Below are 21,532 nucleotides of genomic sequence, written 5' to 3' on the forward strand. Positions count from 1 at the left end.
ATTCCCAGTCAGAATTTATCATTGCTCAAAGAACACGAGCTCATTCACACCTTTTGAGGCTTGCACTGGTTTAGCTCAAGGTGGACCCGTGACAAGAAAACCTTGTGGCTACTGCTACAGCTGAAAGGTGCCCATGCTACCCGCACGTGCCATCCAGCCTATTCCAGCCAACTCCATAGAGTCCTGGGAGGGTTAATGGCCTCTCAGTCCGAGAGCCCAAAGCAGGCTCTTCACAATCAAAGTGAGCAGTAAAAGAAGTCCCTTTGCAGAGAAGGGGAAGAAAAATGAAGAGTAGATTGGCTGGATGAGAAGAATGTGGCATGAAGGACCTGCTGCTGAAAGACAACGTCTGTCAGGCTGAGCTGTGCCGCTGAAATGAGTAATTTCAAGTCTCGTTCAGATATTCCCCCTCCCCACGGGACAGTAGGTCAAGATCAGGCAGATCAGGTGACCAGGGGCTTGGTCTTATATAAGCAACTGATTACTCCCCACCTCCATCCCAATTCACACTTGCTATCTGGTCACCCTAAGGTTAGGCTTGACTAAGGATAAACAATGATTTGCAGTGTGTTACTACCTTCATTTCTGCTGAGTTCGATGTCGGCAAACAAGCCAATCTTAATAATCTGCCAGAGAAGCCCCAGCACCAGATGTGGTTTCCCTTCCCTCAAGTCCTCTGCTCCAATATTGACAACATGACACCCAATGGCGGAGGCGGAATTCAATGCCAAGTTCAAGTTCTCCTGTAAACAAGAGAGCTAAATGAGAGGTCTCTCTCTCTGCCTTTTGTTCCGTGCAGACAGCCTGGGGACTTCCCTGCTTTTAGTAGAAGAAAACTTGCAGTTTTACAGTAACTACAGCTGCATTAGACTCCAAGGGAGTATTTTAAAAGAAGTCTCATGGAAGTGGACTGAATTAATAAGAACTGAATTAGACCCAAGGGTTTAATTTCAGTCTCTGGTTTTTAGTTTCAGCCTCTGAGTCACATCAAGTGGCATCAACAAGATTAAGATTGGAACATCAAAGTGTGCATTAAAATGTTACATGTGCACACACAGGTTTGTGTATTACAACACGTATCAATTTACTACGTTGTGTATTCTAATACAAACATACATGCACAGCTATCGGCCTCCCTTCTGAGAATAGCAGCATAAACCTTGAGGTACGTAGATTGCTACAGCATTTCAGTTTTGATAAAGTCTGTGAAGGGGACCTTTAGCAGCTTTTGGCATTACGTCATTCCTCGTGCCCTTACGAATATTTACAGAACATTACCCTTTGCACTAAGATTTCCATTTAATGCACAGTACAGAGATTCCTTTAAATTATTAAATACAATTAAAACTGATCTCTGCTCTGGACCAGAGTCCTGAATTAATTCCGTGAGTTGCTGTATTAATCTCCCCTCACAAACCCTGTGTGATTTCAATCTTTGTAAGAGATCATGAAAGTATATTATACCATACCTGAATTATAAATGGTGTGAGTTTTTTCTTGTTGATTGCTCTTTCGTCAATTGTATCCGGAACAGAAAGATTGATCATTTTACTGACAAAGACAAAAATATTCAAACACCATTAAGCGCTTAATCCTAACACAAGTTGTTGCAAATAAACAGAACAATGAGATTTGATCAGACACTTTGTACTCAGTTGTTTGAAATAAAAGGTTTAGATTTGGGACATCAAGAATGTATTTGTAATTTATAGTTAAGCCTGATGAAACTTTAAACACAGTAACAGCCACCACTGAACTAGATCAGTTGCTTGAGTAAAAACAGATGAATTATCAGAATACCATCAGCAAACTAGTGAAGACCCATTATTCTGCTGTAAATTCTAGAGGGAAGACTTGTTTTCTTCCAATTTAACCCCGTTGTGTGTTTCAGCATACCTAGAAGGGAGAGACCGTGCTAATATTAAATAGGAATTCCAAAATAAAAACCCAGACAGTGCAAACATTTGGAAGAGATGGCGTGTGATGCGAATTCACAAAAGGCTCAGAATGGGTTTTTCTACTACTCAGCGTGTAGAGCAATGCTTCCTGCATCTACAGGCAAGAGGAGTCGAAGCAGAGGTTTTGCTGTACATTATAAATTATTCCCCACTTGGACCTACTTGTAGATCACAGATCGGCAGGTGTCAAAACAAGGCAGGTAAAGACATCATCAAAGTGAAAATAGGCAATGCCTAACCTAGAGTAGATCTTCCGCCTTTTGCTACAGTGCCGCTGGAATACCATGTCACCTTGCTTTTCAATCTAAAAGCCGTTTCTACAGAGTGAAAATGTAGGCTATTTGATGGCCCTGGAGAGTAGACTCCACATTTTGCAGTGAACAGCAGAGCAAGTTTCCCTACTAATGGGCCCCACCTTCGTCCTAGAGCCTAATCCAGCTATCATTAGAGCCAATGGGAAGTAGATCGGGTATTCAGAGATCCTGTTGCTAGATGCATTTCATCCTTAGCCTCTGTTGAGGCTTCCAACACGGGACATGACAGTGCTTCGAGATGCAGGTATGTAAGGAAACTGGACTGATGTCAGAACATGCCCCCACAGGTCACTGTCACACATTTCTGTGCATCCATGAATGTAGCTGGGTTTTTGTAGGACAGACTTTTCTGAAGTCAGTGTGTGTAACAAGACCCAAAGAGTGAAGCGAGAATCCACAGACAATATATAACACCAGTTTCCCCCACGTCATCAAAGCTGGCAGCAAAGCAAAAGCATGCTCTTGCACTGAAAGTCTGAAGTGGCTACGTACCCCTTTTTATATGAGCTACGAATTCTATCCAAACATACAGGGTCAGAAAAGCAGCCTAGATTGAAGAGTCAAGTCCCAATGACAGGGCTTCTGTAGGAAACAGACTTACCATAGTACAATCCCATCTCCAACAGCTTTGAAGAGGTCATCTGTATTTGGATTCATTGGAATAACATGCCTGCAGTCGGGATCATTTTCCAAGGCTTTGTTTATCCAGTTTACAAAGGCATATTTTTCTTCCTCTAAAACGAGTGCAATTGTAAAGCAAATGTAGGCTTTTTACGGCATAGCATACGTTTGAACTGTGCACAGTAATTATTGTACTACATTTTCACTTTCTTTGTCACAGCGCTTCATTTGTGCCAGGGCTGAGCCCCGGCACCTCTAGGCTTGGCTGTTCAGAGCCCCGTCACCTTTGGCTTGCTGCATCAGTTATGAATGTAAAAAAAACAACTTGAGCCCCGGCACCTCTATCATTACAAATTAAGAACTGATTGGTCATAAAAGTCAAATTCAGAGCTTTTTATACTCTGTAGTAGTAGAGGAATTTTCATAGTACAAGTCACTCACTGAGCTGGCTATAGCCAAATGCAAGAGGAATATATCAGCAAGCTGAAAATGCTACAAGACAAATCTCAGGAATGTGGACATACTCAGTCACTCCACTTAATGTGACATCCCTTGATATTTAGCCTTGCTCTTGTTTCAATTGAACTATTCAGGGCGGGGGGGGGGGGGGGGGAGCTTGTTTTCTGCCAGGTCATTAAACTTGCTAGTTCTAGGGTTTGGCCTGTTTACTCAGGAAGGCACCCGAATGTCGGGGTAATACCTGAATACGAATGTTGGGTTCCTTCGCTGGAGAGCTCGGATGTCCCGCCAATAGCACAAATCCCCTCTTTTCTGTTGATGGCTTTTCTGAAAGTTTTAGCAATCTCGCTGCTTTTCAGCTCTTGGAAAACCTGCAGTTCAGAAAGTTTTGTTTAGACAAACATTCATTTTTATAAACTGGAAAACACATGTTTAAGCAAACATCGTGGTATAACCAGTAAACATAAGAATGGTTTAGCAAAATAATGCTGGATCTAAATTTACGATGGGGGAAAACAATGTGGTTCCATTAGATTTAATCACGTTAAGGAGAACAAACACCTACTGAAATGGCCTTAAGAAGCCATTACATACATTTATCACCATTTTAGTTCGGTTTCAAGAGGCCACCAGAAGAGCGCAAAACTCTGCAGTCTGAAAGCAAGCGTACATGCAGTCTCCATGTGAGCAAAACAATTCAGAAAGCTGTTGCACAATTGTAACCCAGTTTGTGTAAGCAGGACAGCTCATGGGATGTGCCTTTAGTTCACACAGATGTGACTTTGTCCACACCCCACAGAAGACAAAAACCTGAGATTTTTAAAGCACATCTGAGCAAGTGTAAAACAACATCTCTAAGAAGGACCGCAGCAGTGACTTTCCTACCATATTAGGCTATTGCTAGGTAACAAACTTTTCAACAGATCAAATCAATACATGCTCTTTATGTTTGAGGTCAACAGAGAATCTTCAGCATGGAAAAGTTTATGCTGGGATTTCTTTGTAGATATTAATGTACTATTAATGTCTATTGAACTACTGATTAGGAAAGAAAAACTAATTAAACATCAAGAAATCATCTCCTCAGAGGTGACCTCTGCCTAGAACTATCATAACCTAATCAGCTGTCCAAACCTTCAAGAGCTCACCATTTTGCTCTCCTCTTGCTAGTCCCTGCTGAGTCCCAGTCCTATTTGCTCATCTGTGTGGGCTTACAGCAATCTCTGTATCACACCTTGCATCTTCCATGAAATATTTGCCTAAGTGAGACTCAGTCATCCTCTTGGGGTTTTGACAATCATCCAGTTTTTCTGCGCTCTTACTGAAAGCTTCCCAGCTGGCACATCCTACTGGAAAAGCACCCAAGAGCTTTCAGCTCCAGCTTCTGCTCCGCAGAGGAACGCTCTCCATGCAGGACAGCTTTGCCTCTTTCCCTGGTGCATTAAAGATACATGGTGTCTTCTCGTATTTCCCTTTTCCTCTCTACAGTTACCAGGTACACACATTTCCCCCTCTGCTTCTCTTGTGTAAAAGGCACAGTTTTGGCATTGAGGAGCTGAAGATAAGCCCCCATTTCCTGTAACGATCTGGTCCCAGTGTGGCACAATTCCACATACCAAGCTGGAGCAGTAGCATTAGTCACACACAGTAGCTAGCCTGCCATATCCTGGCTAACTCAAAGCTACTACTTCAAGGGTGCCTTGTGATGGGCACCACAGATTAACCAAGGCGGCAGCAGGCTAGTCTCCCGTCGGGATTTCAGACCCATCCAGTATTTTAGCTTAAACCTAATGTTTACTCCTGTGTGCAGCTCTCGGCAGCCGGCAGCCTTGCTAAGCATTTCAGAATTCCAAAGGCAGCATTTGCGGGCATACTGAATGCAAGTCCAGGAGACCTGGGGTAATGTCAGAATCTCAGAAGAACGCTGGTTATGGAGCACCTTTCTAAAAGCCCTCAGGGCTGGGACTCCTCGTGAGGTTGGGGAGAGGAGGAAAGAAAAGAAAATGCATGTCAGAACATATCCCTACCCAACCATTCTCGATCGACTTCAATCCCCCTGAAGGGATTGACTTCTGTCTTCAGCAAGGGGCACCTACAGCCATCTCTGAAATGCTCTCAATATCGCATAGGTGTCAGACAAACTCGCATGGTGCTCAGGGTTCTGCCTGGAGACTCAGTGGCAAGGCTCAGGTAGGGCTCTCAATTACGGTCTCAGATTTCAGTGTCTGGTGCTCAAGCTCCTTCCTGCCCCCAGTGCTCACTATTCTCCCTCTAGAACTTCTCTGTCCCTTGCCGGTCTCAGCAATCCCCCTTCTTCTGGTACAACCCGTAGTGTGATCCTTTGGCATGGCCTGGTGGACTCCCTTGTCAGGGCAGGACTAAGCACTTCTCTAGTGGCCCTATCTATTTTTCAATTTTTTCTTGAATTGCAGTTCTGGTTGCAGAACAGGGCCGTTAGCCTGTCTTAACCAGGCAGCAGAGGGAAGCCCCAGTAGCAGAGCGATTGTAGCTAGCTCTGTGTCCCCATTCCCTACTCCTTAAAGCCCTCAGCCCCGGAGACATGGCCAGTCAGCACAGCATTAGACACCATGCTGAATCAGCCCCTGCTGCCACCAGGATGGGGTAGCACAAAGGTAGCATTTAGCAACATCGCCCCTCCCTGCATCGCTCCTGTGCCAGGGACAGCTTGGCTGGACCAGAGGATCCAGGCTCCACGGGGTTAGGAGTGAGTTTGTGCCACAGTTCTTTTTATTACGAATTTGGAAACGTGCAGCCTCACACAGTGAAGTATTTGTTAGACTATTCAAACGGACCCTTTTAAATCCTCTTTTAAAAGCACTGCACTTCAGATGGCATGTTTACTACGACCGGTCTGCAAACCGTTTTGAAAAGTAACAAGCTGTTCACTAGATGAATTACTTTCATTTTAATAAGTTACCTAGGTGTTTTTTCGTTTTATTTTCCACGACCAGTCAAGGAGCTGCTCCAGTACCCTACTGTTTAAGTCATTCAAATGAACACGGCTAGCCAACCCTTCATTTTAAGACCACTTTTTGGCAATGAAATCTTGGTCAACCTCAGATAAGTCTTCCTCCTCCTTCATATTATTTCTCCAAGTAATTATGCTGAAGCTGTAACGTTCCCTCTTTCTACACTTTAACAAACAAACTTTATAAGCGGAATTGTTGCTAAATCTGATGGTCTCCCCGCAGAGGTTAGTTGCTGGTAGGAGATCTTCATATTATGAACATACAAAATTATTAAACACTTCACTTATGGGGATGAGAATCTTTTAAACCGTGTTCCAGTGCAAGTTAGAATTATGAACCAGTGCAAACTGGCATTTGAAACATGCACCCAACATGCAAGTGCTCACAAACTGCAAACGAACTCCAACTTACTATTCAGCTCCGAACTCGAGAGTTCAGAGGGTCTGAAAATAACCGAGGGACAAAAAGGTAAAGCTAAGTTAAAAGAAATCAAGAGAAGTTGCACATAAAAACAGCTGTCCGTCTCACACCACACATTTAGTGGCATTGCTGTCACAACATCACTGTCAGAATGTAAAGAGGGTAGAGGGCGGCATTTAACCCGTCTTTCAGAGAAAGCCTTTGCCAGAAATACCACACTTTTTCTGATCCCTTTTTAGAGTCAAAGGCCAGATTCTAGATTTTTCTACCAGATCATCATGCTCTGCACTCCTCCTCCGAAGGGAAAAGCAGGCCAATGGTGAAAGTTAAATCAATCAGACCAGCAACTAGAACTAACCTCGAAGTGTACCTTATAAACCCGCCTCCCACCCTCATTTGTAACAAACAGAGAAGATTCTCAAGAGATTTGTAGACACATGAACTTGAGAGGTAAAAAACTTTCCTTTCCTTCTGCTCCACTAGTCTGGGGAACCAAGTATTAACTAGCCACAATCCAGGAACTAGGACAGAATTTAAGGCTTATCTATACTTAAAATTCTCCCACTGGTGTAGGTAATCCACCTCCCCAAGAGACAGAGGATAGGTCGATGAAAGAATTAGTCTGACGACTTACTACACGGTCTACACGGGGACTTAGGTCGGGCTAACTCCGACATGCAGAGGTGTGGATTTTCTGCACCCCTGACCAACGTAGTTAATCTGACCTAGTTTTCTAGTGGAGACCAGGCCTTAGCGAGCTGTGAAGTGGCATGAGCGCATAGATCCTATCATATCAGTTCTGGTTTGGGTCGGGGACCTAAAAAGTGTATGGAAAGATCAAGTTGATTTCAAGTCAGTATCTTCTGAGGTTTGATAAGTGAAAGAACCTTTCCTTCTACTCAGAAAACACCACCAAGTCACCCTAGAAAGCGACGACCCTTCAGCGTCTCTAAGACAGACAGTTTTCATACTGGAAAAGTTCTGAGACGTTCTCTGATCCATTCCTTCAAAAGTAACCCTGCTCTTTCCCCTGGGAAGGCCAGTACTTTAGTAGGAAAGGCTAGGCCTATTCAGCTAGTGTTTCTAGAAGCACAAGAATTACTGCAAACAGTCTTTTTAAAAAAAAAAAAAAATCAAGGCCTAATACAAAGTAGACAGTCTGATCAGGGTGAATGGAGTGAGGAGAAGTTACACCCATTATTATTAGACTTCATCTAAGGCAGTTCAGACTGTGTATTTGTCCCAAAACCCTATAGCAAAAACACGGTTAGCTCAATTGCAGGAAAATGCAGAAATATACTTACAAACACAAATTCTTCAAAGCTAATCTTCCCATCCTTGTTCTTGTCACTGTCAATCATAAGATTCTGAATGATCTCTCTCACTTTGTATCCTGGGAGAGGCAGATTAGCTTCCTTGAAGAGTTCATGCAGCTCATAATCACAAATGAATCCATTGCTGTTGAGATCTTTACATCATAGTGGGGAGGAAAAAGGAGAGAATTGTAGAAACAAGTTAATCCTCCTGGAAGTACATCCCTGTTGTCACCAAAATAAATTAACCCCAAATCCCCCAGCATGCCTTACTGAAATGTAAAAGGGGTCTAACCATTTGTTTTGTAATTTCTGTAAGGCACAGAGATGATGAGAATACTGAACAGGAGATAAATATCCTAAGTAGTCTACTCATTTAGATCCAAATCTACCTGTGTCACACAAACTTGCTGTTCATAACTGTAAACTGGATTCACCAAGAATGTGAATTAAACAGCAGGAACAAAAGAAAGGTTGCCCACGCTGACAGGAGCCAGCTGGTACATCATCATGGTTTTTTGTGAGACGTCTCATTCCGTGCATGACAAGGGTCAGACCTGGGACTTGGAGGTCCTGCATTCAATGCATGGACTTTAAATTTAGCAGGCAAGCACCAGCAGCGAGGCGCCGATCCTGCACGGACTAGCGGGCTTGACTTTACATGGTGCACGTAAGCCAGCTGCCTTCAGACTTGATCTGAATGGGATTGCTCACCATGCACAAGGTTTTGCATTGCATAAAAGTCTTTGTAGTACCAGTGCCCCCGGCTTGTATAAAACCCATTTTAATATATTTTCTGAATAAGAACGTACATCCTAAACACCTCCCTCTAATTTAAATTACTGGTGTAGGTTCCATGCTTTCAGAATCTAAACAGGTTTAAAAAAAATCAAATACAGAACTGATTAAATCACTTCAGTAACATTGCCATCTACTGTGAGCTGCCAAAGAGCGCTATGCAATGACATTTGGTTTGATAATCAGCTATCAAGTTACAGCGCCACTGGATACTCAGAAATAGGCTAAAGTAAACACCTCCTTGGGTAAGGAAGAGACTGGGACAAGGGACAAGACTTTCAGTTTATCTACTGCCTTTCATACAAATGGATCCCGCGTATTTTATCATCACACAATGCCATGTAGCAAATGTTTTCCCTGCCACCGATGTACAGGCATACGAGGCGTTGCATTACCAATTACCGAAGGTGCTGGGTCTAGCGCCCCCTACGGGTCTCATCTGGAAGACTGCTCCTCCACCACCAGCCTGAGGAGTGCTGGTTCACTGGCAGACCAACGAGCGCTACCTCCCGACTCACGCGCCATTCTTCCTCGTTGGGCACGGCTTCTCTTGGGAGGACTCTTACCAGGTATTAATAAAACCAACCCCCTGAAGGCTGACGACCTCACAGTTCGGTGTGTACAGAGCCTTCGCAGGCTCAACCGCAAAGGCCAACAGCGGCCCTGCGTCATTAACAGACTGTGCCCTACATCAATGCAAGGTGCGGGGGGAGAGGGGTTAATCCAGTTCCTAGGGGTGGGGGCCACTTCACCAGTGACCCCCTGGATAGCACTTAGACCAGGCCCAGGGGCAAGGCAGGGTATAGAAGCTGAGCTGCTGCCCATGTGGAATTAGGAGTTGGAAGGAAGGACTTCCCTCTCCGGTGCTGTCCACCGGCCTCCTCAGGAGCAAAAAAAGTCATTTAACATCCACAAGCACTCTCTGAAACAACAAAGGGCCTTGGTCCCAGAGAAAACGGCACAGACCGGCAAGTCTCCTAGATACAGCAGCTGCTCTTGTTTGAGAGCAAAGCAACTGCCCCACATCTCTCTTCCCCTCCTCTCCTCCCCCAGTACAGGCATTAGGGCAGTCGTCTTTAATTCTTTTCCCTTGACAGCTCTGCAGTTAGAGCCACCAGTCACATCCGCTGTGTATTGCCAAGACTGTCTCCCCCAGAGAGCTGGTCTGCTGCAGAAAACAGACTACACGCCTAGCAGCTCCGGCAGCCACAGGTATTTTCAGCTGGACTCAGCCAAATGCATCTGTGAGAGTCACACACGTAAGTTCTTCTGCCTTAAGATCAACAAGCACACCCTTAGTCTTCACTCCACATACTCTCTCCAGGAAGAGAGCGGTGCTTCGACGAAACGTGTGTTCTACTCACAACACAGCTGCCTTCCTACGAGCGCCCAGAACTTAAACAGCCTGCCCCAGAAGCAACGTCTGTCACTGGTGCACATTCAGATGCCAGGTTGTTGTAGACTCTACTGGATTGTGGCAACAAACAGAATTGCTCAGATCAGGGTTGGAAGGGACCTCAGGAGGTCATCTAGTCCAACCCGCTGCTCAAAGCGGGACCAATCCCCAATTTTTGCCCTAGATCCCTAAATGGCCCCCTCAAGGATTGAACTCACAACCCTGGATTTAGCAGGCCAATGCTCAAACCACTGAACTATCCCTCCCCAGCCAAGACCAAGCCAAAAAAATAATCATCAAGGTCAGTCTTTACTGATCTAACACAGACAACCACCTTTAAACAAAGAAAAGCCAACAGCACATTAAAATAACTGAAAAGCCTGATCCACTATCTAAATGACAGGTTTCAGAGGAACAGCCGTGTTAGTCTGTATTCGCAAAAAGAAAAGGAGTACTTGTGGCACCTTAGAGACTAACCAATTTATTTGAGCATGAGCTTTCGTGAGCTACAGCTCACTTCATCAGATGTTTACCGTGGAAACTGCAGCAGACTTTATAGTTATTTAACAACAGCGCTGTAAGCCTGATTAAATCTTGCCTAGCAAGTGTTCTAGTAAAGAAACCCCTCCCCAACCGGCTCCGTTTCCCAGTTCCATGTGGTATTTTAAGGAATTTCAGTAAGTTCACCAGAAAATGAAATGCAAATGGTTTAATGGCAGGTGTCCAAGGTACCATAGTACAACCCTGTAGTCACTCCTAAATTCTTCCTTAAAATGTAATACAATCAAAAGTATTCCAAAGTGAATTACTAAAAGATTAAAATCCTATTCACAACTGCAGCACTTAAAATAATGCTGACAAAATAAAACGTGCTTTAACCAAAGAGTAATTTTAGTGAAAAACACTGCTGTCTGGCCTTCAATTTTAGAACTTTATTCCAAAAATACAAGCTTACAAAGCAAGCTTTATTAAGCCCAGCAGTCAGATGTCATCAGCAAGCTATTTCCCCTGGAGATAAATCACAGCTTCTTTCATTAAAATGTCTCATTGCACAAACTAGCTCCTTAAGGCAGATCCTTTCACTACCTAGAAACCAATGAAAATGCCCAATGCATAAAGGAGGCAATTCACCCCCGTGTAGAGGGCCAGCTCTGGCCTTAAGTGGTACTTCAATTTCACCCCAAATCCCTCTGCAAATCAGTGCTAAGTCTTGGAGTCTTGGTTCACAATGACCCACCAGAACCTTCTGCACTCGTGCCAAATAAGTCAGATAAGCCCAGAGACACCTGTGCAGAGTTTTGCTGAATCTTAAGCTAACATTTGTCCAAGGCACGACTGCCAACCATTTTCTACAAAGGAAATGGCCAAGTACGCAAAACGCTGCCTCCTTGAAGCTTTAAATACAGACCTTAGCCAAGGCAGAAGGCCAGCTGGGATTTTTATTTCTATTCCTCATTTATTTTCCATTTCTGACACCTCAAACTTGTATCTAAAAAAGTATTTGCAACCCAGGTTTGCCTACAGCACATCTGTGTTTATCCAGAGGTGTCCCGGGACAGGTGACGAATGGGAGTTCACATGATGGGAAGCTAGTTGGAACGTAGTGAGGAAGTTTTACTTCCAAAGTCCTCAACCCTAGAGCTCAGGAAAGAGGCCAGCCAACCTTCAGTGCTGGCCAGCTGCTTTGGATCCCCACCCTGCATCACAGAGGAGAAAGCCTTTAATGCCAGCTGGCACTATTTGGAGCTCAGGCCTAAGTCAGAGGTCCAGCAAATCCTCCACTCCCCTAAAGGTACATACCACTCCAGGGATGTCACCAGCTGTGGGTTCACAATGTTCCCCCCCCCCGTATTTCTTGCAGAACAGAACAGAAACCACCATTTCCACAATTAGAGGAGATACCGTAAGCAAGGACAGGCCACAAGAGAGACTAATTATTTGAACTAGTTTGTTTCTAAAGCCCTGGTTTGCTCATTTGAAATCCCATCCGGTCTATACAAACTGCTTTCCACATCCTATCATCAGGTGCTTTCAAATAGATTAGATTTACCTTTAAAAACAGGCAGGAATAGTTTTACCAGAAAGGAAAGCTCTGCCCTCATAAGTGCCTTATTACAGAAGACATTTTCACTAAATGGCCGCTCATTCTCTTGTGAAAGGCATGGGGGGGCGCGGGAGGGGAGGGGAGGAGAGAGAGAAAGAGAGAGAGAGAGACAGACAGACAGACACCTGGAAACTTCTTTTATTTTGGAATGATGGGACAGCCTTATAAGAAAAACAAAAGGGCAACTTGATGCGGACAGATAATATAGAACTTCAGTTGTAGGGTCTGGCTCACCATCTCTTGGCAAACGATTTATTCTAACGCTCACCAACTCTAGCCAAAAGGCAAGGATCACAGACACACAATGCTACTTTAAGCTAGTCCCGTAACAGAGACATTTCAGCTGACTATACCACCATTTAAGCTTATCACTAAAAAGAAATCCTCATTTACTCTGGGATTTCTTGCAGATCAAAAATTATTCCAAAATAATCAAATATTTGCTTATTGGGGGAAAAAAAATAAAAATTTATTTATATCATCAACCATATCCTGAACGGCTGGTCATTTCAAAGGAACCTAATGGCACATTCTCTTAACCAGGTTCTCAGAACACTTGTGTAAAAAACGGATGATGAATTGACCAAGAATTCCTCCTTAGCCTGCAAGCAGACAGACCACGGCTAGATGCTTGGACACTACAGTTAGATACCCACGGCTGGCCTGTCTCCGCTGACTCCGGCTCAGGGAGCTCAGTCTGTGGGGCAGTAAAATTGCAGTGTAGCTTTCTGGGCTCGGGCTGGAATCCGAGCTCCGAGACCCCACGAGGCGGAAGGGCCCCGGAGCCCGGGCCCAAATGTCTACACCACAATTAAACAGCCCCAACAGCCTGAGCTCCACGACCGTGAGTCACCCGATACAGACGTGGTGGGTGTTTCATTGCCGTCGAGACTCACCCGGGCTACATCTACGTTACCACACACCACCGGGGGTAGCCGTGTAGCATGCTGCGCCCACACAGCCATGTGCAGTTACACCTGCCGGAGAAAGGCTCGGGCAGATGGGAGGCCGTGGGGGGAAGGCTCTCGCTGGCATCAGCATGTTGTGCAGTAAGTGGCCCGCGTGGACCCTGCTGGTGTGCACGAACAGCTCCCTTGTGCCGGTTAACAAGAGCACCCACTAACGCACTCTGGGAAGCTTCTAGCGCACACCAGCAGGGTCCACGCGGGCCAGTTAGTGCACACCGCATTGGGGGGACTAGAATTTGCACCCCACTCATGAGGACTAACGCACTGTGTAAACAAGCCCCCACGGTCCCTTTTTAGCTTAAGTTAGTGTTATGTAAATCTGATCCCAGCTCTGTTGGGTTGGATTGCAGTTACAGTGATTTACAGAGATATGCCAGGATCTCCTGCTTACTACTCTGATCAAAAACCTGAAACAAACAACATATTTTAAGACTCTGCATTTCGGTGTTGCCATTGGACCTTGTTTTATAGGGATATCAGTGTCCCAGCTGCTTTGCGATTGGGATTTACAACTTAAATAGTTCTTCTCCTGCCTCGGCTGCAAGACATCAGGCCGCACAGCAGAGGGTTTACAATACACAGAGGCTTTTGCATTTTCAGTCTTAACTCCTTGGCAACAGAGCAGTGGATTTCGGTTTTTAAAGTTGGATGGATACGCTGCCCCAGAATTGTAATAGTTTTAATGCAGTCAGAGTGGAAGCCAGGAATGCCCGGATAGCATCTAGCTGAATAACTGAGAAGCACCCAAGCACTTACAAAAACAGTTGAGAGTGACCCTGCAGCCTGGCTCTGAAACACCTTAAAGATCGGTTATGGAAAGCTACTATGTCGTTACTAGGCAGGGGAAAGCCACAGACCATCTTTGTGACAGAAAGCAGTAAGTCTACCATTTACCTTTTCATGGAAGGGGCCTAGTACCTCACTGGCATGGTCACCATTGCTCAGACCAAGTTGTAAGCTCCTGCGTAGCAGGTGAAGTTTCACATTTAGTTACAATGTGATTCAAGCACTCCAACTGAATACACAACGCCTGTTCTGGAGAAAAGTGAGAGAGTGGAGATATGGGCAGAAGAGAGGCTGTCGAGTTTGGGAAGGGAAACTGATAAGCAGAATGGAGATGCATATTACTACGGGCTATACAGTCTGGCAATCTTAACGAGAGAGAGACAGAGAGAGAAAACGAACGAACACATACACAACCTTAATTTGTATGGTCTGGAGACATAACCTTCTCCTTTCAAATTTCAGCAGGTCCTTGTGGTGACCCAATGAAAGTAACTCCCATAAAAAGACAGAGCTCTAGTCCCTCAACCACAGGACATTTACTCTTCCAGAGGCTTACTCCGCACTCGTTCCGGCACTGCACAATAGAGATTTTCAAAATGACAACAGCACATAGGATTCAAGACTTGTTTACAAGGGTCCTTGTTGTGTGCTGGCAAGTTCTAGTAGGCTACTGTACACCATCTCCACAAATTCACTGCATGCTAATCTCCTGCATTTCTGGATGCCCTCTACTATTTGGCCAGACTTAAGACGGGAGGTTGTCTTGACATCAGCTCATTATTAGCGGAGTAAAGGTTATTCACTGGCTGAAGGTCCCAAGTTAGAAAGCCTGTGCCAGAACCAACGCTTGGGCATCAGAAGAGCCAGGACTACAAGGAAGCAAATATGGAATCGTTCTAACAGGCAAACTACAGACTGTGAGCATTACACTTTGATGGAAAGGAAACTACAGCTCATCCAAAGTTTCCTATTTCTGCTGAAGGAGTCTCCACGCCCACATGCTGGACCCACTCAAAGGTCACTGCGATGATATATGGGCACCAGGCTCTGCCCATATGCAGGTGGCAACAAAACCACAAGCAAAGAAAAAATCAAAGCCACTTCAGCTCTGGCTCAGCTTCCTCCAGACAAAAAACTTAAAATAGCTTAAATAACAGGATGCAAGAGGGGAAAGTAAACCACACATTTCCTTTTAAGGATATGTGCTCTTGGCGTGACAAACTCCTTCAGCATCACAAATCCTCTTTATATTTGCTTTAATATACTTTCTGGAGCATTTTTTTATTGCCTTGCCGAAGCAAGCAAAAAATGTTGAAGTAAATTACAAATATTAAATCCTTGGTGTTTCCAAGCAGGAGGGCCATCACCTACAGAAGTACACAAAATCGGGAGAGAAGAAGTTGAACAGATTTTGTTCTGTACCTGTCTCCTAGGGGGGAAATGCTGCTCACATCCAAGTACAGACCAATAAAGAACCCAACATTACGAGACTGCCCTTATTTGAGATTTGGAGCAAGCCCCAAGCACTATGCATCACTCAAAATCTGGACACAGCCAGTCAGGGCACAACATTTCAGCAGCCCAAATCAAGTTACTGCCATAAGCTATTGCATTACAAGCACATCAATAAAGGGGCCATTTTAAAGGTTGCACTTTCAGCCACTGGTCCCTTCAAAGCTGCCATTTGCTTCTGTCCTCCCACTCCTCCCGCAACGACAGTCCCTGGTTTTGTAGGGCTGTTTGTCCACGCAGCCGAAACCTCCATTTTGTTCTCACATTCCAAACAAACCCCAGCTCTCCTCTGCCTGCTGCCTTTCCCCTCCATCGCGTGGCAGAGTCAGAGGTGGAGCACACCCGCCACGCTGGCTTTGCCGATGGCACGCACGCATCCCTCAGACGCTGGCAGGTCTGAAGAGAAAGGAGATGGCAGGACCAGTTCTGCACAGTGAAGCTGGCCAGGGTGTGAGTCCTTTTAAATCTGGATGAAGACAGTGAACCAGAGCAACCAGATTACTACCCCCTGCCCAGTTCTTAGAGAACCTTTCACAGGTGATCTCCTTCCTGAATTTCTTAATGGCAAGGAGAGATCTCGGACACTAACCAGCAGAACTGAAGCTAAGGGATTGTCTACACCTAAAACGCTACAGCGGAACAGCTGCTCCGCTGTCGCGCCTCAGTGTAGACACTACCTATGCTGACAGGAGGGATTTTCCCGTTGGCATAGGTGATCCACCTCCATGAAAAGCGGTAGCTGGGTCGACAGAAGAATTTTTCCCTCGACCTAGTGCTGTCTACACAGAGACTTAGGTCAGCTTAACTAGGCTGCTAGGGGTGTGGATTTTTCAAACCCTGGAGCGACGTAATTAGGCTGACCTAATTTTTGAGGGTAGACCAGGCTTAAGACAAACAAACAGTGACTGAGAACAGGGGTGACCATCAATGCTCCTTCTGCCTCGGAAAGGAGCACTGAAAGCTGCTGGTTTGGAAAGTTAAGCTAGCTACTCATGAAAACATGCCCGGTGTTCACAGCCTAGCACACAAGAAGCTGCTACGAGTTACCAACGTAGCAAGAGAGGGAGGTTGGAAAAGTGACAAGTGCCAGATGTTACATTTGTTCAATACTGCACCCAGGAGCTCTTAAGAACATAAGGCTATCACAACCATACCTCAGCCCAGGTGAGCCCATCTGCGGCTAGTGTCACCAGCACTATAAATGGAAGTCCACTGAAATGGAACAGCGATTTGCTAGATGCTATAATCAAAGTGGTTCTGACACAGAGTGTAGTTTCGCTTCATTGGCAGGATGCTCATAAAGTCAAGTATCAAAACTCCAGAGTGACTTACTTATCAGTCATTCCATGGAATTCCTCCTCTCCCCATCCACACACACACTTTCTAAAAACCCCAAGAGCTCAATTTTGCTACATTTGCACTCATGTCCAAGGATCGTAACTGGACTCTCCATGGTGAGAGGAGGATCTCTTTGGAAAGAGAGTTACATATTTTCACATTTGTAAAAGAAACTGAAGAAAGATTCCCAGAAAACAAGTCATAAATCCTGAGGCAAAAAAACCCCGTGACATTCAAAACATTTCAGATAGCTTCAGGCATTTCCATTGTTGAACCAGACTGCCCTGTGTTTTATGCAGACAAGATGGTTACAAGAGAGACAAGAAGGAATCAAAGGAATCTACTGAGGGACAAGGACTCCTAAGTCACCCTTGTTGTAACTGCCTGAAGATAGCAATGATGTTTCAAAGGTTTATAAGTCATTTTTAATTAAAGAGAGGCTATCTCCAGAATTACCAGTGACCTGGATTCTCCCAGAATAAAACTGTTTTTGACAGCGATCGTTGCGTATCTTAGATCAACCCTGCGCAGTAGTGTAGACAAGCTCTTACACACTGGTCACAAAAGAGACTGCTTTACTGTGTAGGGAGTCAGTGTAGTGATCCTCCCATTCTAGTGGGGACTCTTGTTAGGGGCTGATCTGAGATCACATAACTCATGAGCCTTTGGCACACAATGCATGGACCTCCTGGTGCAATCACTTGGCAGAGATTTACGCCCAAAGTGGTAAGGACATGTATCCTTGGAAATTCACTCAGCAACAATTAGTCCTTTTGCCCCACTACCTGGAGCATATCTGGGGGTAGGGCTAAAAGAACCAGATGGGAAAATGCACAAATTCACTGTCCAAAATAGCCATTTTAATTTCTGCAGACCAGAACTCAAACTTTTCGGAATGTGCCAAAGAGCAGCGAGCTCACGACAAAAGCCATTATGTACGTAACGCTCCTTGTTGCCTGGCTCGGTCTTTAGGGTATGTCTACATTTTGAATTTGTTCGAGCCTCTGCCTCCTGGTCGGTCAAAGTAAAACTCACTCATGGCACACAGTATGTGATGAAATAAAACAGAAGAGATCTCTGCATCACATACCTGAAAGACTTTGGGTTTGTTCTCTTAAATTTCCCTTCCCCCACAGCTCGTTCTTATAGAAATGATCAGTGAATAGAGTGGGGTTAAAAACAAAACAAAACAAAAACCAATTGGTATTTTTTTAAAGCCCAAAAAATATTTTTTATTTACAATTAAATACATTTTACTTTTTAAAACATTTAAAATGAAATTTGAAATTATGACAACCTAGGTTAATGCCGAAACTAAACTAAAATTATTAAAATCATTTCCATGAAATAAAAATATTAAGCAGTACATGTGGCTGCCAAAGTCAAAGCCCTGAACTAGTGGAAGTCACTGACTAAGCACCTCGAACCAAAGATGGCTGAAGAGCTCAGCCAGCTTTTGACAGCTGCAGTCTCTTCTGAAGGTTCAGAGAAGCGCATTTTCCGTTTATTGAACTAGCTCAATTCAGTGACTACTTCATTTAAAGCAGAGGAATCAATTGGGTGTTGAAAAAGCAGGAAATCTTGTTTTATTCAGAGACTGGAAGAGGGAAAATGGAGGTATGAGCGGATGAGACCAACAAATCCCCAAAAAAACCACAAAAATGACACAACCAGAATCCATCAGTTCAATTAATTAAATTCATTGTTTAAGTAAATCAGTTTTAAATTCAAATGCATCTTTTGAAAACTGTACTTGTTTCTTACAGATCCTGCACATTTAAGGTAGTTTTGTTTTAATAAATTTTGGTTTTCTGCATTTTTAATTGAATTCCAATTTCCATCCAAGTGCAGTCTGAAACAGATCATGCACAAAAAAATTTATCTTGTAAAATAAATGCATCATTCACCATTTTCTAACACAAAAATATAAGTTAACATATTATTCAGGTGGCTAACTTACATAATTAGCTAGCTAAATGTTTATAGATGTGTATCCTTCTGGTTAGGAAAAGAGTTCCAAATTCAGTGTAAAAGTTCTGTGTAGTTGCAAACCAATGTGTTGATTCTCAGGTGGTAACCCATTAAACCCTCTCTTTTAGTAAAAGAGCTAAGAAGTACAAATGCAAAAAAAAAAAAGTTTAAAATCAGTTATTTAAGTCATTTTGCTTTAAATGAATCCTCTATCAGTAAATAAAATGCCTTAGACCAAAGTCTCACCATGTTCATACAGCAGAGAGATTTCATACTGACTGATCTTAAACATGAGCTAACAGAGAAAGCTTATAGGAACACCACTGGAAGTGAAACACTAGGCCGGTCTTCATAGAAGGAGAAGAATTTGATCCCTGCCTACTTTGAAATAAGCCTGAAGCATGTGTAAAACAGGGACTTCCTCGTTGACTGAACGCTGCTTACCTCCCAGGGGAAACTCAATTAAAAAGTAGATGGACTCAGACCTCCTCACCTTCGCAATTCATTGTCACTTAGCACTAGATCTTTGTGGACTACCCTGGCCCCTAAAAAAGGTGCATTAGCAGGCCTAAATCCATCCAACAGAGGGCAGCAGCATACTCACACCAGAGTCACAATATGACAGCAGGAGAGTGAATTTGTGTGGGGGGGTGGAGGGTGAGAAAACCTGGATTTGTGCTGGAAATGGCCCACCTGTTGATCACTTTAGATAAGCTATTACCAGCAGGACAGTGGGGTGGGAGGAGGTATTGTTTCATGATTTCTGTGTGTATATAAAGTCTGCTGCAGTTTCCACGGTAAACATCTGATGAAGTGAGCTGTAGCTCACGAAAGCTCATGCTCAAATAAATTGGTTAGTCTCTAAGGTGCCACAAGTCCTCCTTTTCTTTTTGCGAATATGACAGTACCTTTCTAACCAAAGAATTGGTCTTCCCATAGCCACAAGTTTGGTGTCCCCACTCAGCCGATTCATGCTCTAAGAGCTGTGACTAGATCCTCAGTGCTGTGGCTTTCCTGCCAACTCTAATCCCAAAGGCCATGGGAACCTGCTTTCTAAAATGTCACGTCTCACTCAACGGCTCACTTGTCCCCTTAGGACAGAAAGTTAGCATGGACGTTCACCGGGTTGTGCCCAACTTCTAGTAAGGTTGAAGTGAGCATGAGCAAGGGAGAAGGAGCAAAGATGCCGGAATGGAAGCATGCTCACACTTCCCATCAGGAGATGCAGTTTTGCAGGGTCACTTATCCTGGAACAGGCAGGTCGTGCTGGACCCTGCTCGGATAGCAAAGCCTCCTGGCAGGTGTTGAAGGATCCCAGATGAAACTACCCCCGGTGCCTACAAGGGAGACCTCTTGCCAGTTTTGTTATGCCCCCATGTTTTACCCAGTCCAGAAGGTTCAGAGCTGTGCTTGAGGGTTTTTCTCTGAAGCTGGTTACAGCACGCGGCAGGCCTTCAAATGCTAAGACATCACCCACGCCAAGCGCCTAAAATAATGTTGTTTGTTTGGAGAATTCCACTTCCACCCTTGTCAAGAGATAACGAAGAACCTGGCCAATAAGGGATCTGGGGCAGTCCGGCATCTGCTGACTAAGACAGGACTGCCCAAGGAACAGGCATTGCATGTATTCCACCAGCTTGCCCACAACACCATGGTGGGTGCTGTTAAATGGTTCACGTGAAGGGGCACTAAAATTGCAAGGCACTAAAATGGCACCAAAAGCCCACCTGCCACTTTCCTGGTGTTGCTGTTGGCAGAGAGAGAACGAACCCGTCAGTCTGTGTTGGTGGCCCTGAGTGTGCAGATGCGAGCGAGGTGGTAGGATCTCATCTCTATAAGCTGCTTGTTACACTGAAAGCAGGAAGAGCTACTTACCAACTTTGGCAAAGGCCTCTCTCAGTTCTTCCAGCTCATCTTTGGAGATCTGCGTGGTGCTGGCCATCTCAGAACTTAGTAAGTACCTGCAGGGAAAGAAGAGAGTTCATGAAACAAAGTTGTTTTGTTCACGTGCATTTGATTCCGCAGTTATGCTACAAAAGACTCTGCATGCAGCTAAAGGCAAGGGCTATTCTTCCAAAAACTTATCTCAGTAGGTCTTGTAGTTGAATTTCTCTAGGCGGCAAAATAAACAGCTGTTGAGCACAGATGGAAAGGGATGCCCAGCCCTGCCAGCCTTGTTAATATTTATCCATCTGTGTGTTCGTTTTAATAGTGGCAGCCCACACTGCAACTGCTCTTCATGTTCCATTAAAGCATCTGTCACAGGTGTGTGCCATAGTCAGAGCTGCTTGAAAAATGGAAAGCTAGTTGCATGAAAAATCTCAAATCACCTGAAACTAGAACCACCTACGTTCCTCCCCGCCCCCAGTACAATTTCAAAATATTATTTTCTTCCACGTTTACGTAAACAATTAAGCAGATTATTAAATTGCTCTCAAAATTTTTCATTTACCCAAAACCTGGTGTTTGGCAAAATAAGAGATTCAAAAATATTTGGAAAAAAGTCCCCAGACAAGGCAAAAAACCCAAAATGGCACAAACAAAAACTGCTTCCATAAAGAGGCCATTTTTACTTTGTAAAACC

General features: G+C 44.4%; 1 protein-coding gene across 6 annotated transcripts in view; it reads right to left on the bottom strand.

The window, feature by feature from the left end:
- The window catches only part of PLS3 (plastin 3), an 87,943-nt gene that overhangs the window by 11,495 nt on the left and 54,916 nt on the right, over nt 1-21,532 (bottom strand). For all 6 annotated transcript variants that reach the window (XM_073358567.1, XM_073358572.1, XM_073358569.1 and 3 more), the window contains 6 exons: nt 20,824-20,909; nt 8,067-8,230; nt 3,594-3,723; nt 2,874-3,006; nt 1,470-1,551; nt 578-743 (listed from right to left, as the gene is read on the bottom strand). In XM_073358567.1, coding sequence (XP_073214668.1) covers nt 578-743; nt 1,470-1,551; nt 2,874-3,006; nt 3,594-3,723; nt 8,067-8,230; nt 20,824-20,890 — 742 coding nt within the window. In that variant the 5' untranslated portion in view covers nt 20,891-20,909. The remainder of the gene's footprint in view (nt 1-577; nt 744-1,469; nt 1,552-2,873; nt 3,007-3,593; nt 3,724-8,066; nt 8,231-20,823; nt 20,910-21,532) is intronic.

This window comes from Lepidochelys kempii, chromosome 9 (assembly GCF_965140265.1).
Source record: "Lepidochelys kempii isolate rLepKem1 chromosome 9, rLepKem1.hap2, whole genome shotgun sequence".
In the NCBI taxonomy this organism is placed as follows: domain Eukaryota; kingdom Metazoa; phylum Chordata; order Testudines; family Cheloniidae; genus Lepidochelys; species Lepidochelys kempii.